Here is a 26,897-nt window from a genome sequence, read left to right as displayed (position 1 = left end):
GCATCCTTGTTACACATGTTCTGGGATTGTGCGGAGCTCCGGAGCTTCTGGACCGCTGTTCTGGCCTCTATAAAAGATGCATATAATACTACGGTTACACCTGGGCCAAGAGCATGTGTGGTCGGGAGTACAGCGTTTGTTATTTCAAGCTAGGAAACTGATAGCCAGATATTGGCTTAGACCCCAATCTCCGTCTAGGAGAGAATTTCTCAATAGGATGTCAGATATACTGCGCTTAGAAAAAGGTGTATATATTAAAAGACAATGTGTAACGAAGTTTAACAAAATATGGGAACATTGGGAGAAATTTAGGATACAGTGCCCGGATTAGTTTCCTTTCCTAATTGTGCTGTGTGGTGGGTAGTAGCAAAGACCTTGTTTCTTTGTGCTTTCTATCTTCTTTATTCTGTTTAGCTTTGGATATGTGCTGTCTGAAGATGATTAGAACGACATAAGATGGGTGTGAAGTGGCCTGTTAAACAGATAAGAGAAGTACACCAATGGCTATTCTTTTGAAGTATTGATAACGTAACCGATTTTGGAGGTCGGACCCGTTCCATCGCTTAAGTGGGGGGTGGGGGGAATGGGTTTTAGTTGGGTAGGGAGGGACGGTCTTTTGGTTATAAACCGAAATGGGTGGGAAACTTGGTTTGTACAATGGATACTGTGTAACAATATTACTTGATCTCATGTACGTCTTCTACTATGCTGGATGATACATATTGTATTCATGGAATTAATTCTATGACTGATCATGTAATGCTTTGGTAATACTTTTATTGACTGTTGTATGTATATTGTGCAGACTATTTTCTCTCTCTGTATTTTTGCAATTTACAAAAAATGTAAATAAAAATTATCTGATTTAAAAAATAAAAAAAACGCCACCGTGTAAGACCGGAAACAAAGCGACACCTGCTGCAAAGGTTCAAACAGAGAAGATTGGAGAGCGTTGAGTACTACTGTAAGATCCCAAGGATAGGAGGACGGAAAGGGGAAGCAGCATGCGCCGCCACCCCCCCCCCTGCAGAAAAGCCCCCAAACCGCTGCAGGTGAAGCCAAATTCCGCTGAAGAAGAACGTAGAGAGCCGACACTTGCCCCTTGAGGGAGCTAAGAGCGAGCCCCAGGTCCATGCCCGACTGCAGGATAGCCGAGAGTCGCGGCAAAGAGAAACGAACGGGAGGCAGCTGATGCCGCTCACACCACCAAAAGTAGGACTTCCAGGTCTGGTGGTAGATTTTGGAAGATGACGGCTTCCTGGCTCGAATCATGGTCTGGACCACCGCATTTGAAAAACCCCGAGCCTTCAGTACGGCGGCTTCAACAGCCATGCCGTTAAATGTAGCAACCCTAAATTCGGTTGGAAGATCGGCCCCTGCGACAGAAGGTCCTCCCGAAGAGGAAGACGCCAGGGTTCGTGGGTGAGAAGGGCGACTAGAGACGCACCTGGCGCGGCCAATCTGGGGCCACGAGAACGACAGGCAGTCCCTTGGACCTGATCTTCCGGAGGAGACTCGGAATGAGAGGAAAAGGCGGGAACACGTAAGGAAACGTGAACCGACTCCAAGGAATACAGTTACACCTACAGTACCAAACTCCTCCCTTTAAAGTGCCAAACGGCATGGCAGACGTGGAATCACTTGATGTCAGCGAAGTAGCTGCTCAGAATCATGTGATACAATCTGTGACTTCCATCTCTTAGGCTACTTTCACACTCGCGTTTTGTGCATGTTCAGAACGGATCCGTTTGTATTATCTTGAACACCATTGAAAGTCAATAAAGGACGGATACGTTTTCTATTGTGCCAGATAGGGTCAGTGAAAACGGATCCGTCCCCATTGATTTACATGGTTTGCCAGGACGGATCCGTTTGGCCCAGTTTCATCAGACTGACACCAAAACGCTGCAAGCAGCGTTTTGGTGTCCGTCTCCAAAGCGGAATGGAGCTGATCCTTTTCCATTCAGAATGCATTAGAATGCAAACTGATCCGTTTTGGACCGCTTGTGAGAGCCCTGAATGGATCTCACAAACAGAAAGCCAAAATGCGAGTGTGAAAGTAGACTTGGTCATATAGAGTCGAATCATATAGTGTACTGTATATCACATCTGCTATTCTCACAGCTGCTGGGAGGGATACCATTTGACTCTACATAATTAGATAGTGCTTTCTTTTTGTGTTCGTAGGAAAATTTAATAAAACCATTTAATTTGTTTTATGTAGTCTTTTGGATGGTTTTTCATGTCTTTGCACTTTTTCCCTTTATTTTTAATTTTTTTTTTTTTTTATGAAGATCTCATTTCCATGTATTTTTTCTCTTGCTTTTACATAACAGGTAGTCAACATAGTCACCAGTAATCAGGAATGTGTTAATAACATTGCCGAGTCCATGGTTCTTTCCAGCTTATTATCTTTGTTGCATTCATTACCAACAAGTAAGTCTTACCTTCCCTATTTAAAGTGATCAGGAAATGCATTCAGCTCATGGTCCTTGGATTGCTACAAAACATATACAGTAAATAAATTTAATATAATTGGGACCTGATTATTACAAGGTTATTAACCCCTTCACGACTGCAATCCGTATATATACGTGATAGCTGCACATGCCCCGTGCAGCTATCACGTGTATAGACGTCATTGCAGTTCTTTAATCCAAGCGCTGCAAAGCACTTGGATTAAAGCTTCTGCCCATGTCCTGCTGCTGTCACGGACAGCATACAGTCTAGTAATGCCGGCAAGGGACCAATCAGAGTGGCCCCTTGCCGGCAATCGATCCGATTGGTTAGTCTGTGCAGACTAACCAATCTGATCGTGGCAGTGTTAAAATGCCGGTTTCAGGCTCTGATCTGCGCCCTGCAGGTCAGAGCCTGAAATTAGGTAATGTGTCCTGAAGCCCCCGATCTGTGCCCCCTTCTTGAAGCCCCCGATCTGTGCCCCCTTCTTGTGTGCCTCCAACCCCCCACCACCACCATCGTGAGCCCTGCCTCTGCCATCGGTCCCCGCCCCCCATCCATGTATCCTGCCCCCGATGCGGTCCGCCCCCTCCTGCCCCGATCTGTAATTTGTGAATGCTGCCCCCCCCCCCTCCTTTCCAGCGCTGCCCCCGATCGGTCCCCCTTCTGTGTGTGATGGCGGCGGCTCCATTCCTGAGCAGCCGCCATCAGCAGCGTGTGTCATCTCTATGCTGACACTGCTGTAACCCCATAGATGCCGCAGTAGCGGCATCCATGGGGTTAATAGAGGGAGGGGGCTCGATGGTTGCCATGACATAGGCGTCCGGTGCTGCCACCTACAGGGCATCTGATTGTATTATACTTTGCAAAGCAAGAGCATTGCAAAGTATAGTACAACCATCAGCCCCACTGGATCTTCAAGATCCAAGAGGGAACTGATAAAAAAAAAAAAAATTGAAAATAATAAAAGTAAAAATAAATAAATAAAAATATAAAAAATTTATTCTTTTCCTTTAAAAAAAAAAAAGTATGTAAGCCCCACAAAGTGACTTCAGACCTGAACTGGTCCTTTAAAAAGTGGGTTTTGGAAATTTTCTTAAAAATTTTAAGAATTGCTTATAAACTTCTAAGCCTTGTAACGGCCTAAAAAAATAAAATAACATTTCCAAAATGATGCCAACATAAAGTAGACATATGGGGAATGTTATGTAATAAATATTTTATGAGGTATCACTTTCTGTTTTAGAAGCAGAGAAATTGAAATTTAGAAAATTGCAAATTTTTAAACAATTTTGGTAAATTTTTGATTTTTTCATAAATAAAGGTGATATATATTGACTCAAATTTATGACTGTCATGAAGTACAATGTGTCACGAGAAAACAATCTCAGAATGGCTTGGATAAGTAAAAGTGTTCCAAAGCTATTACCACATAAAGTGACGCATGTCAGATTTGTAAATTTTGACCTGGACACTGGGGCATCAATGACCTTTGGTCATGAAAGGGTTCAATGTTCTGTATTATTAGACAGTCATAGAAAAGTATATATTTATTTGTAAGATGTTTAGATAGAAAAGATAAAAAGATAGGGAATGTAAACTAAAGTTCTTCAAGGAAATGTGATTTGTGTTCTATTTTTAGGTCGACAGCTTGTTCTTGCAACTTTATATGCCTTAACATCCAGTACAAAAATCATAAAGGAGGCCATGGCCAAAGGTATGTAACAAATACTGTGCATTGACTGCCACTGTAAGTACCCTATTATTGTGTTCCCCAGCTGACCTCCAATGTACATGGGGGTGACTGGACTTTCCCCTGAGGGAAAGAAGGATCAGACTGTTGGTGTCTTGCTGCACCCTCTCACCCCCCATTCTGAACACATGTACATTCAGCACGGTGGCTCAGTGGGGGCAGTACGGTGGCTCAGTGATTAGCACTGGTCCTAGGTTCGAATCCGACCAAAGACCACATCTGCGTGGAGTTTGTATGTTCTCCCCGTGTTTGCGTGGATTTACTCCGGGTACTCCAGTTTCCTCCCACACTCCAAAGACATACTGATAGGGACCTTCGATTGTGAACCCCATTGGGGACAGTTGGATGCCAATGTCTGTAAAGAAAAAAGAAAATAGATGTGACGCACTGGACTAACTATTGACCCAAGAGGTGCACTCAGTTGAGTGGGCTCACCCAGTCCACTCAAAAAGAGAAGTATAATAGAACAAAAGTAACTGGGCACTCTCAGGATATCTGGACCATTTGAAATTTATTAACATATAATAGCATGAATAACTGTACTTACTGACAATGATAATATAAAACTGTAATTTAAAATACCTGTCCACTACACCATAAAACACAATATGCAGTAATCCAATATGACAAATACTAAGATATAAAATACTAAAGGGGTACTTCTAAACCCCGAAACACGTCTGGCCTAGACCGGACCCCAACATTTGGACCACTTGGGAAGCTGGAGATTTGACTGGAAAGTCGCAAAGAAAGAACCATCTGTCACACGAAAGGTATACTTGGAAAAGAATGTGTAAGGCCTGATTCCATAGTGAAGGCCTGACTACATGTGCCAAACAATTGCCGGTGTGCGAGTTTACTATGAGATATTGTCTGCAAACTCAGAGGTCCATAACTGCATCTTTGTCGACTTATCAAAGGAGACGGTAAGACCGTACGATTTTATCCAGCAATTACTATCCAGCGATTTAAAAACTGCATTATTATTCCAGTGGGACGCTGCTGGTGGATGCTATTAGCGGGACGCCGCTTGAGTTTGTTCTTTGATTGCTCATTGGGACTTTGCTTATTTTCGGATATCCCTGTTATATATCGAAAGGGACGTACATAAAGGACATTGGATTATCGGCAAAAATTTTAAATATTAGACTTTCCCATAAGAATATTTGCCGAATATTCATACGAGTTTTTACTGAATATTCTATTTTATTCCTCGAATTTTAGTATTTTATATCTTAGAATTTGTCATATTGGATTACTGAATATTGTGTTTTATGGTGTAGTGGACAGGTATTTTAAATTACAGTTTTATATTATCATTGTCAGTAAGTACAGTTATTCATGCTATTATATGTTAATACATTTCAAATGGTCCAGATATCCTGAGAGTGCCCAGCTACTTTTGTTCTATTAATGTCTGTAAAGCACTGCGGAATATAGTGGCGCTATATAAGTGCATTAAATAAAAAAAATTTAAAATAAACTGAAGTGCATGGAAAATGTTATGTCATCACAATGGAGTGTAGAAATTTCTTAGCCTATGAAACATGAACATGAAAAAAGTTTAGTATTTCTCTTGAGGGGTAGCAGCTGCTGGGGTCCAGTAAAGTGAAGAGTATGTAGACATTTGTGCACACCCCATTATATTAAAGGTAGATTTGTGCTGTTTTGGAAAGGAAAACGTAAACTATCCTCTCAGGAATTTGCCATGACAGTCTGTCAGAATAGAAACCATTTTTTCCATGTACTAATTGAGTCATCTTTTGATTTGGGATGTTTTTCTCCCATTTATAATCATTTGTTTGCTTGGCAGCAAAATATAGAAGAGTATTTCCAGGAGTACGGAAGTATGTTCTCAATCTCTTAATTCAAAGTGCCTCCTGTATGTTATCACCTCTGACTGTTGGAGGCAGTAAAGCCAGATCCATAGTCTCTTTGCACATCTCTAGGAGATTTTATGGTGGGAACTAGATAGCATCCAAATATAACTTTTGATAGACATTTTTTACTTTTAATACCTAATGTGACTTAACACCACCTGTCCTATTTGAAAGGGCTGGAAAAGGTTGGAGATCTCTGCCCTATGTGCAGCCTTCAATTTAGTTGCTATAGTTTTTACAATTTTTTTTCCAGGCGCATTAATCTACTTACTGGATATGTTTTGTAACTCAACACACCCCCAAGTCCGATCCCAAACAGCAGAGCTGTTTGCCAAGATGACAACTGACAAACTTGTTGGCCCTAAAGTGAGTTGTTTTTCATAACTACATTTACGGTATATTAAATTATCTGTGAAAGCATGGATAACAGAATCTCTCCTTATAAATTTAGGTCAGAATAGCACTGATGAAGTTCCTTCCAGGGGTATTCATGGACGCAATGAGAGACAACGCTGAAGCTGCTGTTCATATATTTGAAGGAACTCATGAAAATCCAGAATTAATTTGGAATGATAACTCCAGAGAAAAAGTGTCAACCACAGTTCGTGAAATGATGTTAGAGTAAGTGAAACAAAAGTCGTCCTTGACATTATCTTTAAAATTAACTTTTCACCGCTAGACCACTGGAGTATAAGTCTAGTTTGAAATGTATTGCACTGCCACATGATATACCATACCACCTCCTATCTTGAGAGTGGGTCCCTGTCTTGGAGCCACTAGGAATGTTTGGCTCTCTCCATTCTCTTCTATAGCATTATTGCAAGTAGCTAAGTATTAAATGTGCTCTGCTATTTTCAGAACTCCCAAAGAAGCAAAGGGAGAGAGCTGTGCATGCTCGGCTAGTTCTGCATTTACAGTGGCTGTAAGACATGGTCTCGTTTTTGAGAGAGGAGCGGGTTCTAGAGGTGGGAGTCACACTTATCTGGTGTTTATGGCATAAATGACTCAGATAGGAATGCCCCTTTAACTATTTGTTCAGTGCAGACCAGAGCTTACACAAATGCCCATGTGCAATCTAAGGTACAGATATTCGTGTTTGATGAATGTTAACTACATACACATTATAGGGGAAAAACAACTTTCCAGTAATAATTGCTCAGTCTATCTGATGATATGTATTGCTTTGGACGTACACTAATGTTCTCTTTTAAATTTTAGGCACTTTAGGCAGCAGGTAGAAAATCCTGATGCAAATTGGAGGGTAAGTTGTTTTAGGTTTGTTTAAATTAAAGAAAGTTGTAGGCAAATAAATAGATTTACCCTTACAATTATTAAAGGGAACCTGTCATCAACTTTATGCTGCCCATACTAACGGCAGAATAAAGTAGAGACAGATGAGTTGATTTCAGTGGTCTATCATTTATAAGTTACAAGTAAGTGGTTGCTAAGAACCAACATCACAATCATTGCAGACTGGGTCACGGCCACCTGAGAAGAGTCCTGGTTATTCATAAATCCCTGCTCTCCCTGCCTACCTGCTGATGATTGACAGTCTTCTACCTTACCTAGTTTTCTCCCTTTCTCTCTAGGAGAGAACTGCCAATCATCAGCAGATGGGTGAGAGTGCAGCAGGAGATTATGAATAACCATGACTCTTCTCAAGTAGATTTGATTCTTTTATAGTCCTGTGCTGCGATAATTATGATGCTGGTTCTCAGCAAACACTTACTTTTAGCTCATGAGTGACACACTGCTGAAATCATCATTTTTGTCACTAATTTATGCTGACCTCAGTGAGGTGAGCATAAAGTTGATGACAGGTTCCATTTAAGCATATTTTAAATATAGAATTTGATGTGTTTTATTTTTTTTAGTGTTTTTTTCCAGCAATATTCTAAATGGTTTTGTTATGTTTTAGTTGCCAGATGATTTCAGCATCGCATTTGGAGAGGCACATGGAGAATTATCAGTTGGTGCCGTTTTCCTAAGAATATTTATCGCTCAGCCCGCATGGGTGCTGCGGAAGCCAAGAGAGTTCCTTGTTGCTTTACTGGAAAAGTTTACTGAACTCCTGGAAAAAAACTATGTTCATGTAAGATTTGTGGGAGATGATTATCTTTTTCAGATGTACTGTATATTGCTGGAATGTCATTAGACTCTGGTATCCAGTTTCTGCCATATTGTAAATTTAGGGCTCTGGGTGTTGCAGCACCAAACAAAAATCCTTAGTTCTAGATATTATTGGAGGTCCCAATCAGACATTGATAACATATCTTGTATATATGCCTTCAACCGTTGTTGAAATGTAGCTTTAAAGGGCATCTGTCAGCAAATTGTACCTGTGAAACTGGCTGACCTGTTGCATATGCGCTTGGCAGCTGAAGGTATCTGTGTTGGTCCTATGTTCATATGTGCCCTCATTACTGAGAAAAATGAAGTTTAAATATATACAAATGAGCATCTAGGAGCAACTGAGGCATTGCCATTACCCTTAGAGGCTCTACTCTTTCTGCAACTGCTCTGCCCTTTGATTGACATTCATTGAATTAATGGAAAATAGAGATAAAATTTCACTTTTTTGGCAGATTTCCCATTTGAATAATTTTTTTCCAGTTACAAAGCAATGGTTAACAGCCAAACAAAACTCAATATTTATGGCCCTAATTCTGTTTACAGAAACACCCCATATGTGGTCGTAAACTGTGGGCACACGGCAGGGTGCAAAAGGAAAGGAATGCCATACGGTTTTTGGAAGGCAGATTTTGCTGGACTGGTTTGACACCATGTCCCATTTGAAGCCCCCCTGATGCACCCCTAGAGTAGAAACTCCAAAAAAGTGACCCCATTTTGCAAACTACGGGATAGGGTGGCAGTTTTGTTGGTACTATTTTAGGGTACTTATGATTTTTGGTTGCTCTATATTCCACTTTTTGTGAGGAGAGGTAACAAGAAATAGCTGTTTTGGCACCGTTTTTATTTTTTGTTATTTACAACATTCATCTGACAGGTTAGATCATGTGGTATTTTTATATAGCAGGTTGTCATGGACGCGGCGATACCTAATATGTCAACTTTTTTTTATTTATGTACGTTTTACACAATTATTTCATTTTTTAAACAAAAAAAATCATGTTTTACTGTCTCCATAGTCCGAGAGCCATAGTTTTTTCAGTTTTCGGGTGATTATCTTGGGCAGAGTATGTTTTTTGCGGTATGAGATGACGGTTTGATTGGCACTATTTTGGGGTGCACTATTATTATTATTATTTTTTTACGGTATTCACCTGAGGGGCTAGGTCATGTGATATTTTTATAGAGCAGGTTATTACAGACGTGGCGATACCTAATATGTTTAGTGCATTTTATTTTTTTTATTTTTAATCAGTGATAAATGTTTTTGTTTTGTTTTTTTACATTTTTTTGACCCAGACCCACTTGGTTCTTGAAGATCCAGTGGGTCTGATGTCTATATAATACAGTACAGTACACTGAGCCTCTGATCAGCACCATGGACAGCAGGAAGCCTGTGAAGGCATCTGGTTGTCCTGCCACAACAGAGCAGCGGGTGATTGGTAGGAGGGGGCCCACCGATGGGAAAGGGAGGGAGCTCCCTCCCTGTTAACTCCTTCCATACAGCGGCATAGAAGGGGTTAAACAGCTGACATCACAGCACAGATGTCGGCCATCCTGAAAATGAGAGGGGGCGGTATGATCGCCTGCCCGCCCTCCCTTCCGCCAGATAACAATGAGGGCTGCCGGGGGGGGGGTTCAAAATTAACATTTAGGTCATTTTGAAGTTTCTGATCCCCGCGGTCACTTACCGCAGTGATCAGAAACTTCCGAAAGCGCTGCAAACCGCATTGTCCCAGGGTGCCTGCTGATTGATTTCAGCAGGCATCCAGTTCCGATCACCGCCGCAGGACATCATGCCGTACCGGTACGTCATATGTCCCCAAGAGGTTAAAGGGTTAAGTACATGCAAAGCCTATTCAGTTATAAAAATTAATGCATTATATTGGAGATAGTCCAATGGACATGTCCAGACCTGTTTGGATGCACTCAGGCTGATGTCAGCAGTAAGTATATAAGGCAAGCTGGACAGATTTTGATAAAGTTATCTGTTGTAGTGCTATCAGTTTTGAAACTTAAAGGGCTTCTGTCACCCCACTAAACTAATTTTTTTTTTTTTTTGGGTACTTATAATCCCTATCCTGCAAAAAACCGCCCCCTCCTCTTGTTGATTGACAGGGCCAGCCGCGATCTCCTCCTCCGGCCAGCCCTGTCAGCATTTCAAAAATCGCACGCCTGTGTTCATTCGGCGCAGGCGCTCTGAGATAAGGAGGCTCGCCTCCTCAGCACTCCCTCAGTGCGCCTGCGCTGATTACGTCACCAAAAGAGAAGACGTCATCGGCGCAGGCGCACTGAGGGAGTGCTGAGGAGGCGAGCCTCCTTATCTCATAGCGCCTGCGCCGAATGAACACAGGCGCACGATTTTTGAAATGCTGACAGGGCCGGCCGCAGGAGGAGATCGCGGCTGGCCCTGTCAATCAACAGGAGGAGGGGGCGGTTTTTTGCGGCTGCTACCAGCAAGTAGACGCCCTACTTGCTGGTAAGACAGGTCATTAGCATATTATAATATAAGGATAGGGATTATAAGTACCCCAAAAAAAAAAAAAAGTTTAGTGGGGTGACAGAAGCCCTTTAACCACCTCAGCCCCCATAGCTTAAACACCCTTAATGACCAGACCACTTTTTACACTTCTGACCTACACTACTTTCACCGTTTATTGCTCGGTCATGCAACTTACCACCCAAATGAATTTTACCTCCTTTTCTTCTCACTAATATAGCTATCATTTGGTGGTATTTCATTGCTGCTGACATTTTTTACTTTTTTTGTTATTAATTCGAAATTTAACAATTTTTTTGCAAAAAAATGACATTTTTCACTTTCAGTTGTAAAATTTTGCAAAAAAAAACGAGATCCATATATAAATTTTTCTCTAAATCTATTGTTCTACATGTCTTTGATAAAAAAAAAATGTTTGGGTAAAAAAAATGGTTTGGGTAAAAGTTATAGCGTTTACAAACTATGGTACAAAAATGTGAATTTCCGCTTTTTGAAGCAGCTCTGACTTTCTGAGCACCTGTCATGTTTCCTGAGGTTCTACAATGCCCAGACAGTACAAACACCCTACAAATGACCCCATTTCGGAAAGTAGACACCCTAACGTATTCGCTGATGGGCATAGTGAGTTCATAGAACTTTTTATTTTTTGTCACAAGTTAGTGGAAAATGATGATTTCTTTTTTTTTTTTCTTCTTACAAAGTCTCATATTCCACTAACTTCTGACAAAAAATAAAAACTTCTATGAACTCACTATGCCCATCAGTGAATACCTTGGGGTGTCTTCTTTCCAAAATGGGGTCACTTGGGGGGTAGTTATACTGCCCTGGCATTCTAGGGGCCCAAATGTGTGGTAAGTAGTTTGAAATCAAAATCTGTAAAAAATGGCCGGTGAAATCCGAAAGGTGCTCTTTGGAATATGGGCCCCTTTGCCCACCTAGGCTGCCCAACTTCTCCTGAGTACGGAGATACCAGATGTGTGACACTTTTTTGCAGCCTAGGTGGGCAAAGGGGCCCACATTCCAAAGAGCACCTTTCGGATTTCACTGGTCATTTTTTACACATTTTGATTTCAAACTTCTTACCACACATTTGGGCCCCTAGAATGCCAGGGCAGTATAACTACCCCACAAGTGACCCCATTTTGGAAAGAAGACACCCCAAGGTATTTCGTGATGGCGAGTTCCTAGATTGAGTTCAAGTAGCGAAAGATGATTGATTTTTTTCCACAAGTTGGTGGAATATGAGACTTTGTAAGAAAAAAAAAAAAAAAAATCATAATTTTCCACTAACTTGTGACAAAAAATAAAAAATTCTAGGAACTCGCCATGCCCCTCATGGAATACCTTGGGGTGTCTTCTTTCCAAAATGGGGTCACTTGTGGGGTAGTTATACTGCCCTGGCATTCTAGGGGCCCCCCTAATGTGTGGTAAGTAGGTAAATGACCTGTGAAATCCGAAAGGTGCTCTTTGGAATGTGGGCCCCTTTGCCCACCTAGGCTGCAAAAAAGTGTCACACATCTGGTATCCCCGTATTCAGGAGAAGTTGGGCAATGTGTTTTGCGGTGTCTTTTTACATATACTCATGCTGGGTGAGAGAAATATCTCGGCAAAAGACAACTTTTCCCATTTTTTATACAAAGTTGGCATTTGACCAAGATATTTATCTCACCCAGCATGGGTATATGTAAAATGACACCCCAAAACACATTGCCCAACTTCTCCTGAGTACGGCGATACCTGATGTGTGACACTTTTTTGCAGCCTAGGTGTGCAAAGGGGCCCACATTCCTTTTATGAGGGCATTTTTAGACATTTGGATCCCAGACTTCTTCTCACGCTTTAGGGCCCCTAAAAAGCCAGGGCAGTATAAATAACCCACATGTGACCCCATTTTGGAAAGAAGACACCCCAAGGTATTCAATGAGGGGCATGGCGAGTTCATAGAAAATTTATTTTTTTGGCACAAGTTAGCGGAAATAGATTTTTTTATATTTTTTTCTCACAAAGTCTCCCTTTCCGCTAACTTGGGACAAAAATTTCAATCTTTCATGGACTCAATATGCCCCTCACGGAATACCTTGGGGTGTCTTCTTTCCGAAATGGGGTCACATGTGGGGTATTTATACTGCCCTGGCATTCTAGGGGCCCTAAAGAAGTCTGGAATATAAATGTCTAAAAATTTTTACGCATTTGGATTCCGTGAGGGGTATGGTGAGTTCATGTGAGATTTTATTTTTTGACACAAGTTAGTGGAATATGAGACTTTGTAAGAAAAAAAAAAAAGATTTCCGCTAACTTGGGCCAAAAAAATGTTTGAATGGAGCCTTACAGGGGGGTGATCAATGACAGGGGGGTGATCAGGGAGTCTATATGGGGTGATCACCCCCTGTCATTGATCACCCCCCCTGTAAGGCTGCATTCAGATGTCCGTATGCGTTTTGCGGATCCGATCCATGTATCAGTGGATCCGTAAAAATCATACGGACATCTGACGTCCGTATGTGTTTTGCGGATCCGATCCATGTATCAGTGGATCCGTAAAAATCATACGGACATCTGAATGCAGCCTGACAGGGGGGTGATCAATGACAAGGGGGTGATCAGGGAGTCTATATGGGGTGATCACCCCCGTCATTGATCACCCCCCTGTAAGGCTGCATTCAGATGTCCGTATGCGTTTTGCGGATCCGATCCATGTATCAGTGGATCCGTAAAAATCATACGGACATCTGAATGCAGCCTTACAGGGGGGTGATCAATGACAGAGGGGTGATCAATGACAGGGGGGTGATCAGGGAGTCTATATGGGGTGATCACCCCCGTCATTGATCACCCCCCTGTAAGGCTGCATTCAGATGTCCGTATGCGTTTTGTGGATCCGATCCATGTATCAGTGGATCCGTAAAAATCATACGGACATCTGAATGCAGCCTTACAGGGGGGTGATCAATGACAGGGGGGTGATCAGGGAGTCTATATGGGGTGATCACCTCCGTCATTGATCACTCCCCTGTAAGGCTCCATTCAGACGTCCGTATGTGTTTTGCGGATCCGATCCATCTATCAGTGGATCCGTAAAAATCATACGGATGTCTGAATGGAGCCTTACAGGGGGTTATCAATGACAGGGGGGTGATCAGGGAGTCTATATGGGGTGATCAGGGGTGAATAAGGGGTTAATAAGTGACGGGGGGGGGGGGTGTAGTGTAGTGTGGTGCTTGGTGCTACATATTACTGAGCTACCTGTGTCCTCTGGTGGTCGATCCAAACAAAGGGGACCACCAGAGGACCAGATAGCAGGTATATTAGACGCTGTTATCAAAACAGCGTCTAATATACCTGTTAGGGGTTAAAAAAAACACATCTCCAGCCTGCCAGCGAACGATCGCCGCTGGCAGGCTGGAGATCCACTGGCTTACCTTCCGTTCCTGTGAACGCGCGCGCCTGTGTGCGCGCGTTTACAGGAAATCTCGCGTCTCGCGAGAGGACGCGCCGGCACGTCCAGGAGGAATCAATCAACCACCTCCAGGACGCGTCGCTGCGTTCGGCGGTCCGGAGGTGGTTAAGATGGATAAACTCAAATGTGTTAACGATCCAGTTACAATTTCTGCTACATATGTAGCAAATACACTAATTATGATCAATGCAAGAATCTGACAAAGCAAGTGCGTCTTGCAGCTTGGGATGCATTTGTGCTAGTAGTGCAGAACTTCCTTGGGAACAGACGAGCTGCATACAAACTATGCTGAATTAGTAGACAACATGCTTACAGCATATGAGCAACTTGTCTGCCGAATGTCATTGAAAGTGCATTTCTTACATTCCCATCTTGACTTTTTCCCACCCAATTTGGGACACGTAAGTGACAAACATGGAGAGCGGTTCCTTAAAGATATTTCTACAATAGAGAACATGTATCAAGGCCGCTTGGAATCCCAACATGATGGGGGACTACTGCTGGTTTTTGCAGCGGGAAAATATGACCTTTCACAAACGCAAAAGCAGATGCCTGAAGCACTTTTAACAGTACTGGGCCTTGCTCAAGTTAGACTTTTAAACTGAAAAACTAGGCTTTTTTAAATTTTATTCCGTTACATTTTCATACACTGTTTACTACGCAAACTTTGATGTAGATCAGGTAATTGTTGGAGTAAAACTCGTTGTGTTCAAAATTATTCAATGCTTTCCAATCGCTTAATTCATTTAAGCATACTTATGCGTAGCAAAATTTTGTGACGTGTTACAACAATTCTGACTTCGGATTTGTAATTCCACATACTCGATTTAGTATAGGACAAATGGTTTTTGCCCAGTAGCAGACAAAAAGTTATATTTTCTCGTGCATGGCATTGTGGGACACAGCACCATGGTATATGTCCAACTACCACTAGGAGGCGACACTAGACATAAAAAGTGTTGGCTCCTCCCCGTTGGGGCACCCTCTCCACAGGCACTAGGCTAATCAGTCTTGTTCTAGTGTCCGTAGGAGGCAGACCTGACCTGCCCTTTTTGCGCAGGTCGTCCTGCTACTTTTTTATTTTATTTTTTCAATCATTTTTTCTTATTTTTTCTCTGCAGGTTCCGGCCTGCTGCAGGGCTGGCTCCATCGTGTTCCACTTTAGTTGCTCCCCTGCGGGCGCGTACTCAGGTACCTGGCAGCCACCCAGTCCCCAAATCTGCTTCCGCAGTGGAATTCCGGCAGTCCCACGGTTCCTGTGTTGAGTCTGCCGAGGGGGTGGTTATTGCTGCGCCTGAAGACGTCTGAGGGTGAGTATGTTCCCTTAGATTAGGGTCTCCCACCCTCCTCCCCAGGCCTGGGCGCGTTTCCCCCTCTCCTCCCTTCCTGGATACCTGCATCTCTTAGCTGTATCCTGGCCCCCCTGGCCTTCCGTTTTTTCTCTCTCTGGGGGTCACTTCTCCAGTTCTCTCCCCCACCTGGCCCCCGTTTGTCGCGGCAGCTCCGGTGCACTTCCGCGATCGCGGCCGTTCGTCCCCGGCCGCGCTCCACTAATTGAGGCCCTGGCTTTTCGGGCCTACTAGGCCGCAACTACCCGCCCACTCCTGAGCTTCCTGGGCTTGCTCTGTCTCCTCCCCTCCGTGGGGGGAGCCTGTGAGGGGCCTCTCCTGTCTGTCGAATCCAGCTCCTGCACGGGTTCCCTGCTCTGTCTCAGAGGAGCGTTTCTTCCTCCGGCTGCCGGCTCCTTCTCTCACCGGGTCGCCATCTTGCTGCTCTCCTGCATGGGGCGTGCTGTACAGCTCCTGGGGTCTGGTAGGCAGCCTCTGGCTGATTTGCTTATGCAGGCTCCTTCCCCCCCCCCCCCTTTTCTCAATTGTCTCATTCTCCTGCAGCCCTGACCACCTGATCTATAGCTGCTGCAGCACCTCTTGGGAACGTGGCATCCGGGGCTAGATAGGACAGCCCTGCTGCTCTGAGGGCCTCCTCTCCCAGCCTCCCTATCGGATCGTCACGTATTTCTCGTGCGTCCGTTGTCTACGGAGGTTTCCATATGGTCAGCTTGTCCCCCCTCCCACCCTTTTGTGTAGGTTCCCCCTGAATGGGCTCACTCCCTGTCGAACCATGGGAACCTTGCCTGACTCTCCCAATCCCTGGCGGAGTCGCTGGGCCGCTACCTTTCAAATTGCGGTCTCCCCCCCTCCCCCCCAGGGTCCTCCCTGCTGATGGGGCACGCTCAGTTACAGGGTCACGCAAGGAGTAGCCCACAGACCAACCTCGGGTGGTCTCATTTAGCTCCACCCCTCCTCGGGTCGCCCCCAGGACAGGCCTGAGGCTGGTGACGAAGCCTTCTCTGTCAGTTGCCTCTGGGAACATCTCTGCACCGATTCCCTCGGAACAGAGCATCAGGCGGTCTTCCACCATACAGAATCCCTCTGTGAGGTCAAGACAAACGTGCACAGAGGTAACCCTTCTCAGCCTCTAAAGGTTATTTTGTAGTGCCTGTACCAGAGATATACAGGCCGACTTCTATTGTCGTGGCGATTACATCTGTCTGTTTCCAGCCGCCTTGTTACTTTCATGGGTAGAGTTCCTACACCTAATCCAGATGCTGTAGCCATTACTCCTGGCTGGCTCTATGGTGTTCCATGCGGCACTATTTCCCCCTACCGGGCGAGATATACAGGCCGCCTTCAATTGCTGTAGCAATTGCACCTGTCTGTTTCCAGCCACCTTGCTCCCTTCATAGGTAGAGTACCTACACAATCTCCTGATGCTGTATCCAATATCCCTGGCAAGCTCTATTGTGTTTTGTGCGGCACTATTTCTCCCTTCCGGGCGAGATATAGAGGCCACTCTCAATTGCTGTAGCAATTGCCTCTGTTTGGTTCTAGTGGGCACCAAGCTGCCACCTTGCTCCCTTCATAGGTAGAGTACCTACACTATCTCCAGAGGCTGTAGCCGTTGCTCCTATCTGGCCTTATGGTGTACCTTGCGGCACTATTTCTCCCTTACCGGACGAGATATTGAGGCCACTTTGTATTGCTGTGGCCACTGCACCTACCTCATCTTAGTGTGCACCAAACAGCCATCTTATTTCCTTCATAGCTGAAATTCCTGCACCATCTCCAGATGCTGTTGATGTGGCCCTGTTTCCCTCTTTTCAGGTGAAATAGAGGGCCTCCTTCAGTTGCCATTGCACCTACCTAATTGTGGTGTGCACCTGTCGTTCTTTGTGGTACCGTGCGGCCCTATTTTCCCCTTCCCGAGCGGAATATAGGTACCATTGCTAACGCGGTAGCCGTTGCACTTCTCCTGTCCTAGGGTGCACCATGCGGCCACATCACTTTAATCTTAAATCTAGTACCTCTACCATCTCCAGATGCTGTACCCACTGCACCTTTCTGGTCGTATCTCTGCACTACACAGCCGTATTTCTACCTTACAGGTTTAGGACCTGTACCCTCCAAATGCGGTCGCATTCCCGGATGCTGTGGCTTTGTTTCCACTCTCCTTAGAGTGCAACATGCAGCCACTTTACCTCTGTTTTAGGCGAGTATTTTTAGTATCCCACATGCTGGACCCTATGGTGCAATCCGTGGCCCACACGGTTTCTGTATTACTGGGTGCTTCCCTCCCCGGGCTGTAATCTGTGCTGCGGATGTTGGTTACTCCCCTTTTTGGTTCTTCCATACATCTGCCACTCCGTTATTGTCGTGCTCTATGGTCTCCTTGTACTTTCTCAAGGCACTGTCCACAACAGGCTATCCTGGTTCAGCATGTACATGGTAACCATATCTGGCAGGGGTGGGCCAGCCCAACCCAACCCCCACCTCCACCTTATCGGTCTAGTGCTACTTCTGGTGTACCCTGTATATGGCTGATCTGTTTTGATCTGGTGGGTGGTCCACATACAACCACGCTCCCTACACCATGGCCAGGTGGTTGTTGGCTTTTGTGCTAAGGTTGCTCTTGCCATCCCTATAAAATACTACTGTCTGCGGCACTCCGCGTTACCCCATATTATAAAGGAGTACTCGCGTTGTTTTCTATTACAGGGCGGACCATTCCTGGTGGAGTACAGTGATCTCCACTGGATCTTCTCCTTGTTGGGGTACGTAGCTTGGTGAGCACCGGCCGCTGCAGCAGTTTTCGGTCATCACTGGATGTCCTCCGCCACACGGAATCCTTCTGGAGTCAGCGACATTATCCTCGCTGGACGTCCTTCCTGATGAGTCAGGGACAGAACCACTGAGCGCCACACACCTGCCCGGTAGGTGAATTTTCTGTTGATTGCTCTGACATCGGACAGGGTTCCGTAGTTCCTTCTGGGTCCGGGTGTTCCCTTATATTCTCTGCTTAGTTGTACTATATGACAGAGGGCAGTCCCGTTGGACCTTGTCTGCGCCTGTCAGGTACTTTCTCCCCCGGGGAGTCTTCTGTATGTCGGTCGCAGCTGGTTTCTACTTTTCCTGTAGTCATACCCAGTTTCTTTCATAGCGACTTCGCCATTCCTTATGCATATGGGTGTCTGTCGATTTAGTGGTACAACCCAAGCCGCTGTACTTGCCCTCTCCGGGACAATGTATGCAGATTGCTAGCCACTATTCTTGGAATGGCTAGTTGTCCATGACCAATTCCTTCCCATATGGTGGTTCTTTTCACTTTTTCTTGGATATTCTGGCTTTTGTTGTCCTCTGGTGGTTCAGTTCCTTGTGAGCCCATACCGGGTACTCCTTTCTGGAGTCCCGGTCCCTGTTCATTTGACCACACAGATTCTGTATGATAATCGTTGTTTGGGGGGGGCCTGGGTTGATTGTTCCCCTTGTAGGTTCCAATAGCCTTGGACCTCTTCGGATTCGTGTCTATCTTCCGATCCTCTCACGTCAAGTATCTGGTATTGAGTGGTTTAGTGCTACGGTTTGCATTTCTACCTTATGGTCTCCTTTGGGAGGGACTCCCTCCTGTTGGTAGAACCTTCCTCCTTAGACTGTTGGGAGTGCTCTCCTTCTCCTCCCATGTCTCTCAGTCCAGTGTATCCCTGCTGAGATTTCCTGGGCCTGCTTCTAGTCCCCTTTTTTCCCTGATACTTCATTTGGCCAGAGTTTCTCCGGTCTTGCGCTTATCAGCGATATTTTGTTTTCAGAGACTCGTTCCTCATCTCCTGGTTATGGGATGCAGGTCTTATCTTTTCTTTTTTCCTGGCCTTTACTTACTACCCCCTCCCTTCCAAGGGTTGGCGGTTTCCCTTAGCGCCTTTGGGGTTTTCACCTTTCAATAGGGCGCTTAACTTCATCACCTGCTTTGCGGCAAGGGGAGACCTGCTCCCTTCACATGTGAGCCTTGCTATGGCTTCCCTCACTCCAGTGTGTCCCCGCTGAGATTTCCTGGGCCTGCATCTGGTTCCCTTTATCCCTGATACTTCGTTTGGCCAGAGTTTCTCCGGTCTTGCGCTTCTCAGCGATATTTTGTTTTCAGAGGCTCGTTCCTCGTCTCCTGGTTTTGGGATGCCGGTCTTATCTTTTCTCTGTTCCTGGCCTTTACTTACAACCCCCTCCCTTTCCAAGGGTTGGCGGTTTCCCTTAGCGTCTTTGGGGTTTTCTCCTTTTAATAGGGCGCTTCACTTCATCACCTGCTTTGCGGTGAGGGGAGACCTGCTCCCTTCACATGTGAGCCTTGCTATGGCTTCCCTCACTCATTTGGCCTTCAGTGATTTCATGTTTCCTTACTCCCCTGGCCTGTCAAGGGTTGGCCACAGGGTGTTTGTGCTTTTGCCTGAGACAATTAGAATGTTAGGTAGCTCCAATACGCGATGCTGTCCTAATTTCTCTCCAGCCTTTGGCTGAGCTGGGTGTTCCCCTTTGCCTTCTTCTTGCATTTGGGACTTTCTCCCAGGCATTTGTCCTGGGGTGCTGGCAGTCTTCGCTGTTGCTTCCTTGGGGTTTCTCCCTTGTTATGAGGCTTCTTGCCTATTCCGTGCATTTCTCCTGTTGGGTCACATGGTTCTCCTGCACCTGTATGCCCAACCGGTGGCATGGCTGTTCATTTCCCACCCTCGGGGACTGCTTTGTGACATCCCATGGTGCTGTGTCCCCCAAAGCCATGCACGAGAAAATTAGATTTTTTTGTACTCACCGTAAAATCCTTTTCTCGTAGTAGGCATTGGGGGACACAGATCCCACCCTATGTTTTTTACTTCCTCTTCTCCGGGCTGGTCTCTTGATCTTTCCCGGTACGGGAGTTGTTGGTTCCTTGCCTTTCTTCTCTCTCCTACTGCTTTCGGTACAAACTGATCTGTCTAGTGCCTGTGGAGAGGGTATAGCCCAACGGGGATGAGCCAACACTTTTTATGTCTAGTGTCGCCTCCTAGTGGTAGTTGGACATATACCATGGTGCTGTGTCCCCCAATGCCTACTACGAGAAAAGGATTTTACGGTGAGTACAAAAAATCAAATTTTTTGTTGTTGTGTGATGGAATTAATGAATGAATATTGTATTTGTCCTATAGGGTGAAACCTTAGAAACTGTAACTACAGCAACAGTCTGTCTGTTCAATGCTCAGCCTCAGTTACTGGATCAAGTTCCACCTTTGGGTCACCAGCCTAAGATCCTCCAGGCTTTGAACCACAAAAACAATGCCATTCCAAAGTGTGCAATACGGGTTATCCACACTATGACTGATAATGAGGTTTGTACTATATTTCTTTTGATAGTATTCTGCATTCATTGTCACATGATCTCTATTTCATTAAACCTCCATGTTTTATCTTAGTTATGTGTTCGAGCAATGGCTTCACTAGAAACAATTGGACCCTTCATGTGCGGGATGAAAAAACGCTCAGACATGATTGGAATAGCCTGTGAGGCACTTAATAGGATGTTCCAGAAGGAGCAAACTGAGTTGGTGGCACAAGTAAGAAAACTTTTGTAGAACATTGTTTTGATCATAGAGTATATTAATATCTAATCACACATTTATAAGATCTTTTTAGGCTACTTTCACACTAGCGTTCGGAGCGGATCCGTCTGATGTTTCATCAGACGGATCCGCTCCGATAATGCAGACGTTTGCATCCGTTCAGAACGGATCCGTCTGCATTATTACTTAGAAAATTTTCTAAGTCTGAAAGTAGCCTGAGCGGATCCGTTCAGACTTTACATTGAAAGTCAATGGGGAACGGATCCGCTTGAAGATTGAGCCATATAGTGTCATCTTCAAGCGGATCCGTCCCCATTGACTTCCATTATAAGTCTGGACGGATCCGCTCGCCTCCGCACGGCCAGGCGGACACCCGAACACTGCAAGCAGCGATCAGGGGTCCGCTCACTGAGCGGAGGCTGAGCGCTGGCAGGCGGATGCATTCTCAGTGGATCCGCCTCCACTGAGAATGCATTGGGGCCGGACGGCTGCGTTCAGGACCGCTCGTGAGCCCCTTCAAACGGAGCTCACGAGCGGACACCCGAACGCAGGTGTGAAAGTAGCCTTACTTGGTATTTTTGTATGAATGTTACATACCGTTCTATTGAAACGCTTTGTGTCAAACACACTGTAGACATAAGATACCATTTCTACTAATCAGCCAAACAGGCCAAGTATGGGATGCAAACAAGTAGTAAGCACAATAGTGTTCTGTGGTATTGTAAAATAGTATAGGCTGCATATGGGCAGTTGAAATAAAAATGGGCAATATCTCGCCCATCTGTTTATGTCTAGATATCTTGCATTATGAAAGTTAAAGGGATTTTCTGAGATCCATCAACCCACCTTAATTAATCTTAACTTGCTTGCAGAAGAAAGTTTCCAATATACTTAAGTGTGTATTAGACTGGCAGATAGTCTGCCATATCATCGCTAACAAGCTCGTTAGCGATGATCTGGCAGTATAATACTGCTGCTGATTACCCAATGAATGAGCAAAATCTAAATTTTTTGGTGGGACAAGGTGAAAAAAAAAATGGCAGATTGTGTTGTTTTTTTCCGTTATGTCCTTCACCACACAGGAAAAATATTTTTAGATTTTAATAGTTAAGACATTTTCGGAAACGGCAACAACTGTTATGGTAATTTTTTTATTGTTTATTTCTAAATGTAAATTTTGGAAAGAGGATGATTAGAATTTTTAATACTTACAGGGAGTGCAGAATTATTAGGCAAGTTGTATTTTTGAGGATTAATTTTATTATTGAATAACAACCATGTTCTCAATGAACCCAAAAAACTCAGTTTTTTAGTTTTAGCTATTTTAGGGGGATATCTGTGTGTGCAGGTGACTATTACTGTGCATAATTATTAGGCAACTTAACAAAAAACAAATATATACCCATTTCAATTATTTATTTTTACCAGTGAAACCAATATAACATCTCAACATTCACAAATATACATTTCTGACATTCAAAAACAAAACAAAAACAAATCAGTGACCAATATAGCCACCTTTCTTTGCAAGGACACTCAAAAGCCTGCCATCCATGGATTCTGTGTTTTGTGTTCAGTGTTTTGATCTGTTCACCATTAACATTGCGTGCAGCAGCAACCACAGAACCAGACACTGTTCAGAGAGGTGTACTGTTTTCCCTCCTTGTAAATCTCACATTTGATGATGGACCACAGGTTCTCAATGGGGTTCAGATCAGGTGAACAAGGAGGCCATGTCATTAGATTTTCTTCTTTTATACCCTTTCTTGCCAGCCACGCTGTGGAGTACTTGGTCGCGTGTGATGGAGCATTGTCCTGCATGAAAATCATGTTTTTCTTGAAGGATGCAGACTTCTTCCTGTACCACTGCTTGAAGAAGGTGTCTTCCAGAAACTGGCAGTAGGACTGGGAGTTGAGCTTGACTCTATCCTCAACCCGAAAAGGCCCCACAAGCTCATCTTTGATGATACCAGCCCAAACCAGTACTCCACCTCCACCTTGCTGGCGTCTGAGTCGGACTGGAGCTCTCTGCCCTTTACCAATCCAGCCACGGGCCCATCCATCTGGCCCATCAAGACTCACTCTCATTTCATCAGTCCATAAAACCTTAGAAAAATCAGTCTTGAGATATTTCTTGGCCCAGTCTTGACGTTTCAGCTTGTGTGTCTTGTTCAGTGGTGGTCGTCTTTCAGCCTTTCTTACCTTGGCCATGTCTCTGAGTATTGCACACCTTGTGCTTTTGGGCACTCCAGTGATGTTGCAGCTCTGAAATATGGCCAAACTGGTGGCAAGTGGCATCTTGGCAGCTGCACGCTTGACTTTTCTCAGTTCATGGGCAGTTATTTTGCGCCTTGGTTTTTCCACACGCTTCTTGCGACCCTGTTGACTATTTTGAATGAAACGCTTGATTGTTCGATGATCACGCTTCAGAAGCTTTGCAATTTTAAGAGTGCTGCATCCCTCTGCAAGATATCTCACTATTTTTGACTTTTCTGAGCCTGTCAAGTCCTTCTTTTGACCCATTTTGCCAAAGGAAAGGAAGTTGCCTAATAATTATGCACACCTAATATAGGGTGTTGATGTCATTAGACCACACCCCTTCTCATTACAGAGATGCACATCAACTAATATGCTTAATTGGTAGTAGGCTTTCGAGCCTATACAGCTTGGAGTAAGACAACATGCATAAAGAGGATGATGTGGTCAAAATACTCATTTGCCTAATAATTCTGCACTCCCTGTATATACTTATATTTTAAAAAAAGATATATTGGACTTTTTTCACAATTTTAGCTCCCTTAGAGGAGTTATAACCTGCGATCTTCTAATTGCTTGTCCCATAGACCATAATAGAAAACTATTATCGTCTATGACATTTTAATTGCCTGCCTGTGAAGCTATGCCTTATGCACAGGGCCGTTGACTGGCCGTGGCCATATTGCGCCACGCATACAGCGGTTCCGCAATACACAGGCACCGGCCATGTGCACACCGCATCACGGATGCGGACCCAAGTTGAATGGGTCTTGATCCGTCCCGGCTGCCGCACGGATGTTGCAAATTGCGGTCCCCAATGCACGGAATGGCCCAGTGCATGATGCCTTACAGGCAGCTTACCATGACAGGCCTGGAACCTTCAGCAGGCCCCAGACTGTCATCAAGACCGATAGGAGCCTCAGCCCCCTCCCTCTACCTAAACTCACGCTATTGACCATGGCATCTGAGGGGTAAAATGACTGGTTTCGGCGTCATTGCGGCACAGTGCCTGCTGTATTATAGAGCTGGCAACCACCATGTATGGAGCTGGCTCAGCACATGCCGTACATGTATGGCATTATGCTTTAAGGCAGGGTTCCTCAACTCAGGGCCCACCTGCCGGTCATGTTTTCAGGATTTTCTTAGTATTGAGCAGGTTATATAATTAGTGTCAGTGCCTCAGGACTTACCACAGGTATTCATTTTGTGGAATATTCTCAAATCATGACCAGTAGGTGGGCTTTAAGGCAGGGTTCCTCAACTCAGGGCCCACCTGCCGGTCATGTTTTCAGGATTTTCTTAGTATTGAGCAGGTTATATAATTAGTGTCAGTGCCTCAGGACTTACCACAGGTATTCATTTTGTGGAATATTCTCAAATCATGACCAGTAGGTGGGCCCTGAGGACTGGAGTTGAGGAACACTGCTTTAAGGAGTTTTCCAGGACATTGTTATTGATGGCGTAGGCCATCACTATCAGATCAGAGGGGGCCTGACAACCTGCACCCTGCCGATCAGCTGTTACCTTGTAGCTTCAGTGCTAGAACAACACAGCTTCTTCTATTGTATAGTGGACTAGCTTTTACACCCCATCCGTATGAGTGAGCCTTTGCCACTTATGATCCTGTCACCAGTTTGCCAGGTGTCCCTCCATGGACCACTTTTAGCTACTGCACACCAGTACAATAGAAATGAATCTGTGGAAAATCCCTTATGCTCTATCAAAGAATATGGCAGTAAGAGACACCTTATAAATACGCCCATTGGCCTAACTACGGATAATAAAATCCGATCAGAGATTCCACTCTGATAGCAATATTACAGAAATTCTAATGATGTGCACGTTCATTAAAATTTCCCATAAAATTATTGTTTTAACACTATTGACCCACTAATAATGGGGTCTCAACTATATGCCAATTGGAGCGATTTATAATTACTGCAAATGAAATAGATTATACATTATACATTATCACCTGGCTTTGGGATAAAGAGCTTTTAGAATGGACCCAGCTTTCCAAGATTTAGATATGTCCCGTCCTGTGGTACGTTCCTGACGTGTGAAGTGATGCTGATGAATGAATCCTTGTGAAGTGTTTGTGAAGTCCTTGTGAAGTTTTTCTTTTGTGAAGTGTCTGTGAAGTGTCCTGATCTTCCAAAACTGGATCAGATATTCCAATCCTTATCTATGCCCATCCCCTCTTGGATTAGGGATTTCCAATTAGATAAGGTGGGTGTGACGTATGTTAAACATGGGAATGATGTCATTTAATTGACATTCCTTAGAAACTTCTGCCCATCTACCACTTGATGGCACTGTTGTATCACATAACAATTTTAAATATTTTAAGAATTAACATATTATATTGCTTTATTATACCACTTATACTCTGATCTCTTCCACCTTAAATCAATTAGGAGGGACTCTTTCTGACACTTTGCTCAGACTGACTGGCGGTATCAGAAGTTTTCCTAATCCCTGAATTTATGGGGCAGATAAGAGTATAATGGTTTTTCCTGGTTTGTGTATCTTAACTGTCTTAGCTATTGAGTAATGATGTTTGAGATAACATCAGCTCCTCTAAAATAAACCCTATTTAAGAAAATTCAACTTAAACACTCTCTATATCCCCTAGAATATATCCTCTCAATGAGATACAGACATATAAAGATACATTAATAATATTTGGTTATAATACATCAATATCACATAGTATATATGAATCATTAACAAGTTCAAACGCTAAATGAATGCACACAGGAATATATATATATCTATATGTGAATATATGAATAGATATCTGTTCCACACCAGATGTGTTTTATGGACGTCTCTTATCAGATCATGGTTTAGCCATGAAACACCCATTGTTCCTCAGACAGACAAGTTTAGAGAAACCTGTGTAGATAAATCCATGTCTCTAAACAATAATACGAAGTATAACGCTCCCTATATATTTACTTTTAACACATTGAACTTGCCATGAACCCATCTTGGTTTTTTCCAGGTTCATGCTGATCACATGCTGGTTAAGGCAATGATCATCCATATTGAATATAGTATCATCAGATACATTGTACACTTATGAAAATGCACAACACCAGACACTGTGACTGCCATAAATATTATGACATCACATAACATGCTTGGTGCGTCTGCTTTTACAATGTTGGAACATTACTCTACATACAGTCTTTACATCAGATGTTGCATTTAAAAGGTAGCAAGCAGAGGTAGATTTCCTATAGGATATATTCTGTTAATTAACTTTTTTTTTCTGTTCTGTTAAATGCATTTATTTTTTATTTACCTGAAGAGTGTCACAACTGATTACTGTACAATTTAATATTCCCATATTTTCCAGGCATTGAAAGCAGATTTAGTTCCATATTTACTAAGATTGCTTGAGGGTCAAGGTCTTGAGAACCTAGAAAGTCCTGCAGCCACAAAGGCTCAGATAGTTAAAGCTTTGAAATCCATGACTCGTAGCCTACAGTATGGAGAACAGGTGAGTAATCCTCAGCAATAATGTAATGTATGCACCTACC

General features: G+C 44.0%; 2 protein-coding genes across 3 annotated transcripts in view; one reads left to right on the top strand and one right to left on the bottom strand.

Annotated features, from left to right (window-relative positions):
* The window catches only part of TOPBP1 (DNA topoisomerase II binding protein 1), a 318,299-nt gene that overhangs the window by 97,570 nt on the left and 193,832 nt on the right, over positions 1 to 26,897 (bottom strand). The window lies entirely within an intron of this gene.
* The window catches only part of LOC121002866 (dnaJ homolog subfamily C member 13-like), a 29,169-nt gene continuing 4,590 nt past the window's right edge, over positions 2,319 to 26,897 (top strand). The window contains exons 1-9 of the mRNA XM_040434496.1: positions 2,319 to 2,436; positions 4,100 to 4,174; positions 6,344 to 6,456; positions 6,542 to 6,711; positions 7,309 to 7,351; positions 8,009 to 8,182; positions 20,683 to 20,862; positions 20,947 to 21,087; positions 26,714 to 26,857. Of these exons, the coding sequence (XP_040290430.1) occupies positions 2,391 to 2,436; positions 4,100 to 4,174; positions 6,344 to 6,456; positions 6,542 to 6,711; positions 7,309 to 7,351; positions 8,009 to 8,182; positions 20,683 to 20,862; positions 20,947 to 21,087; positions 26,714 to 26,857 (1,086 nt within the window). The 5' untranslated portion in view covers positions 2,319 to 2,390. The remainder of the gene's footprint in view (positions 2,437 to 4,099; positions 4,175 to 6,343; positions 6,457 to 6,541; positions 6,712 to 7,308; positions 7,352 to 8,008; positions 8,183 to 20,682; positions 20,863 to 20,946; positions 21,088 to 26,713; positions 26,858 to 26,897) is intronic.

The sequence above is a fragment of the Bufo bufo genome, chromosome 5 (genome assembly GCF_905171765.1).
Source record: "Bufo bufo chromosome 5, aBufBuf1.1, whole genome shotgun sequence".
NCBI classification, from domain to species: Eukaryota; Metazoa; Chordata; class Amphibia; order Anura; family Bufonidae; genus Bufo; species Bufo bufo.
Note: the sequence above shows the minus strand (reverse complement) of the source record. Positions and strands in the feature narration are given on the sequence as shown.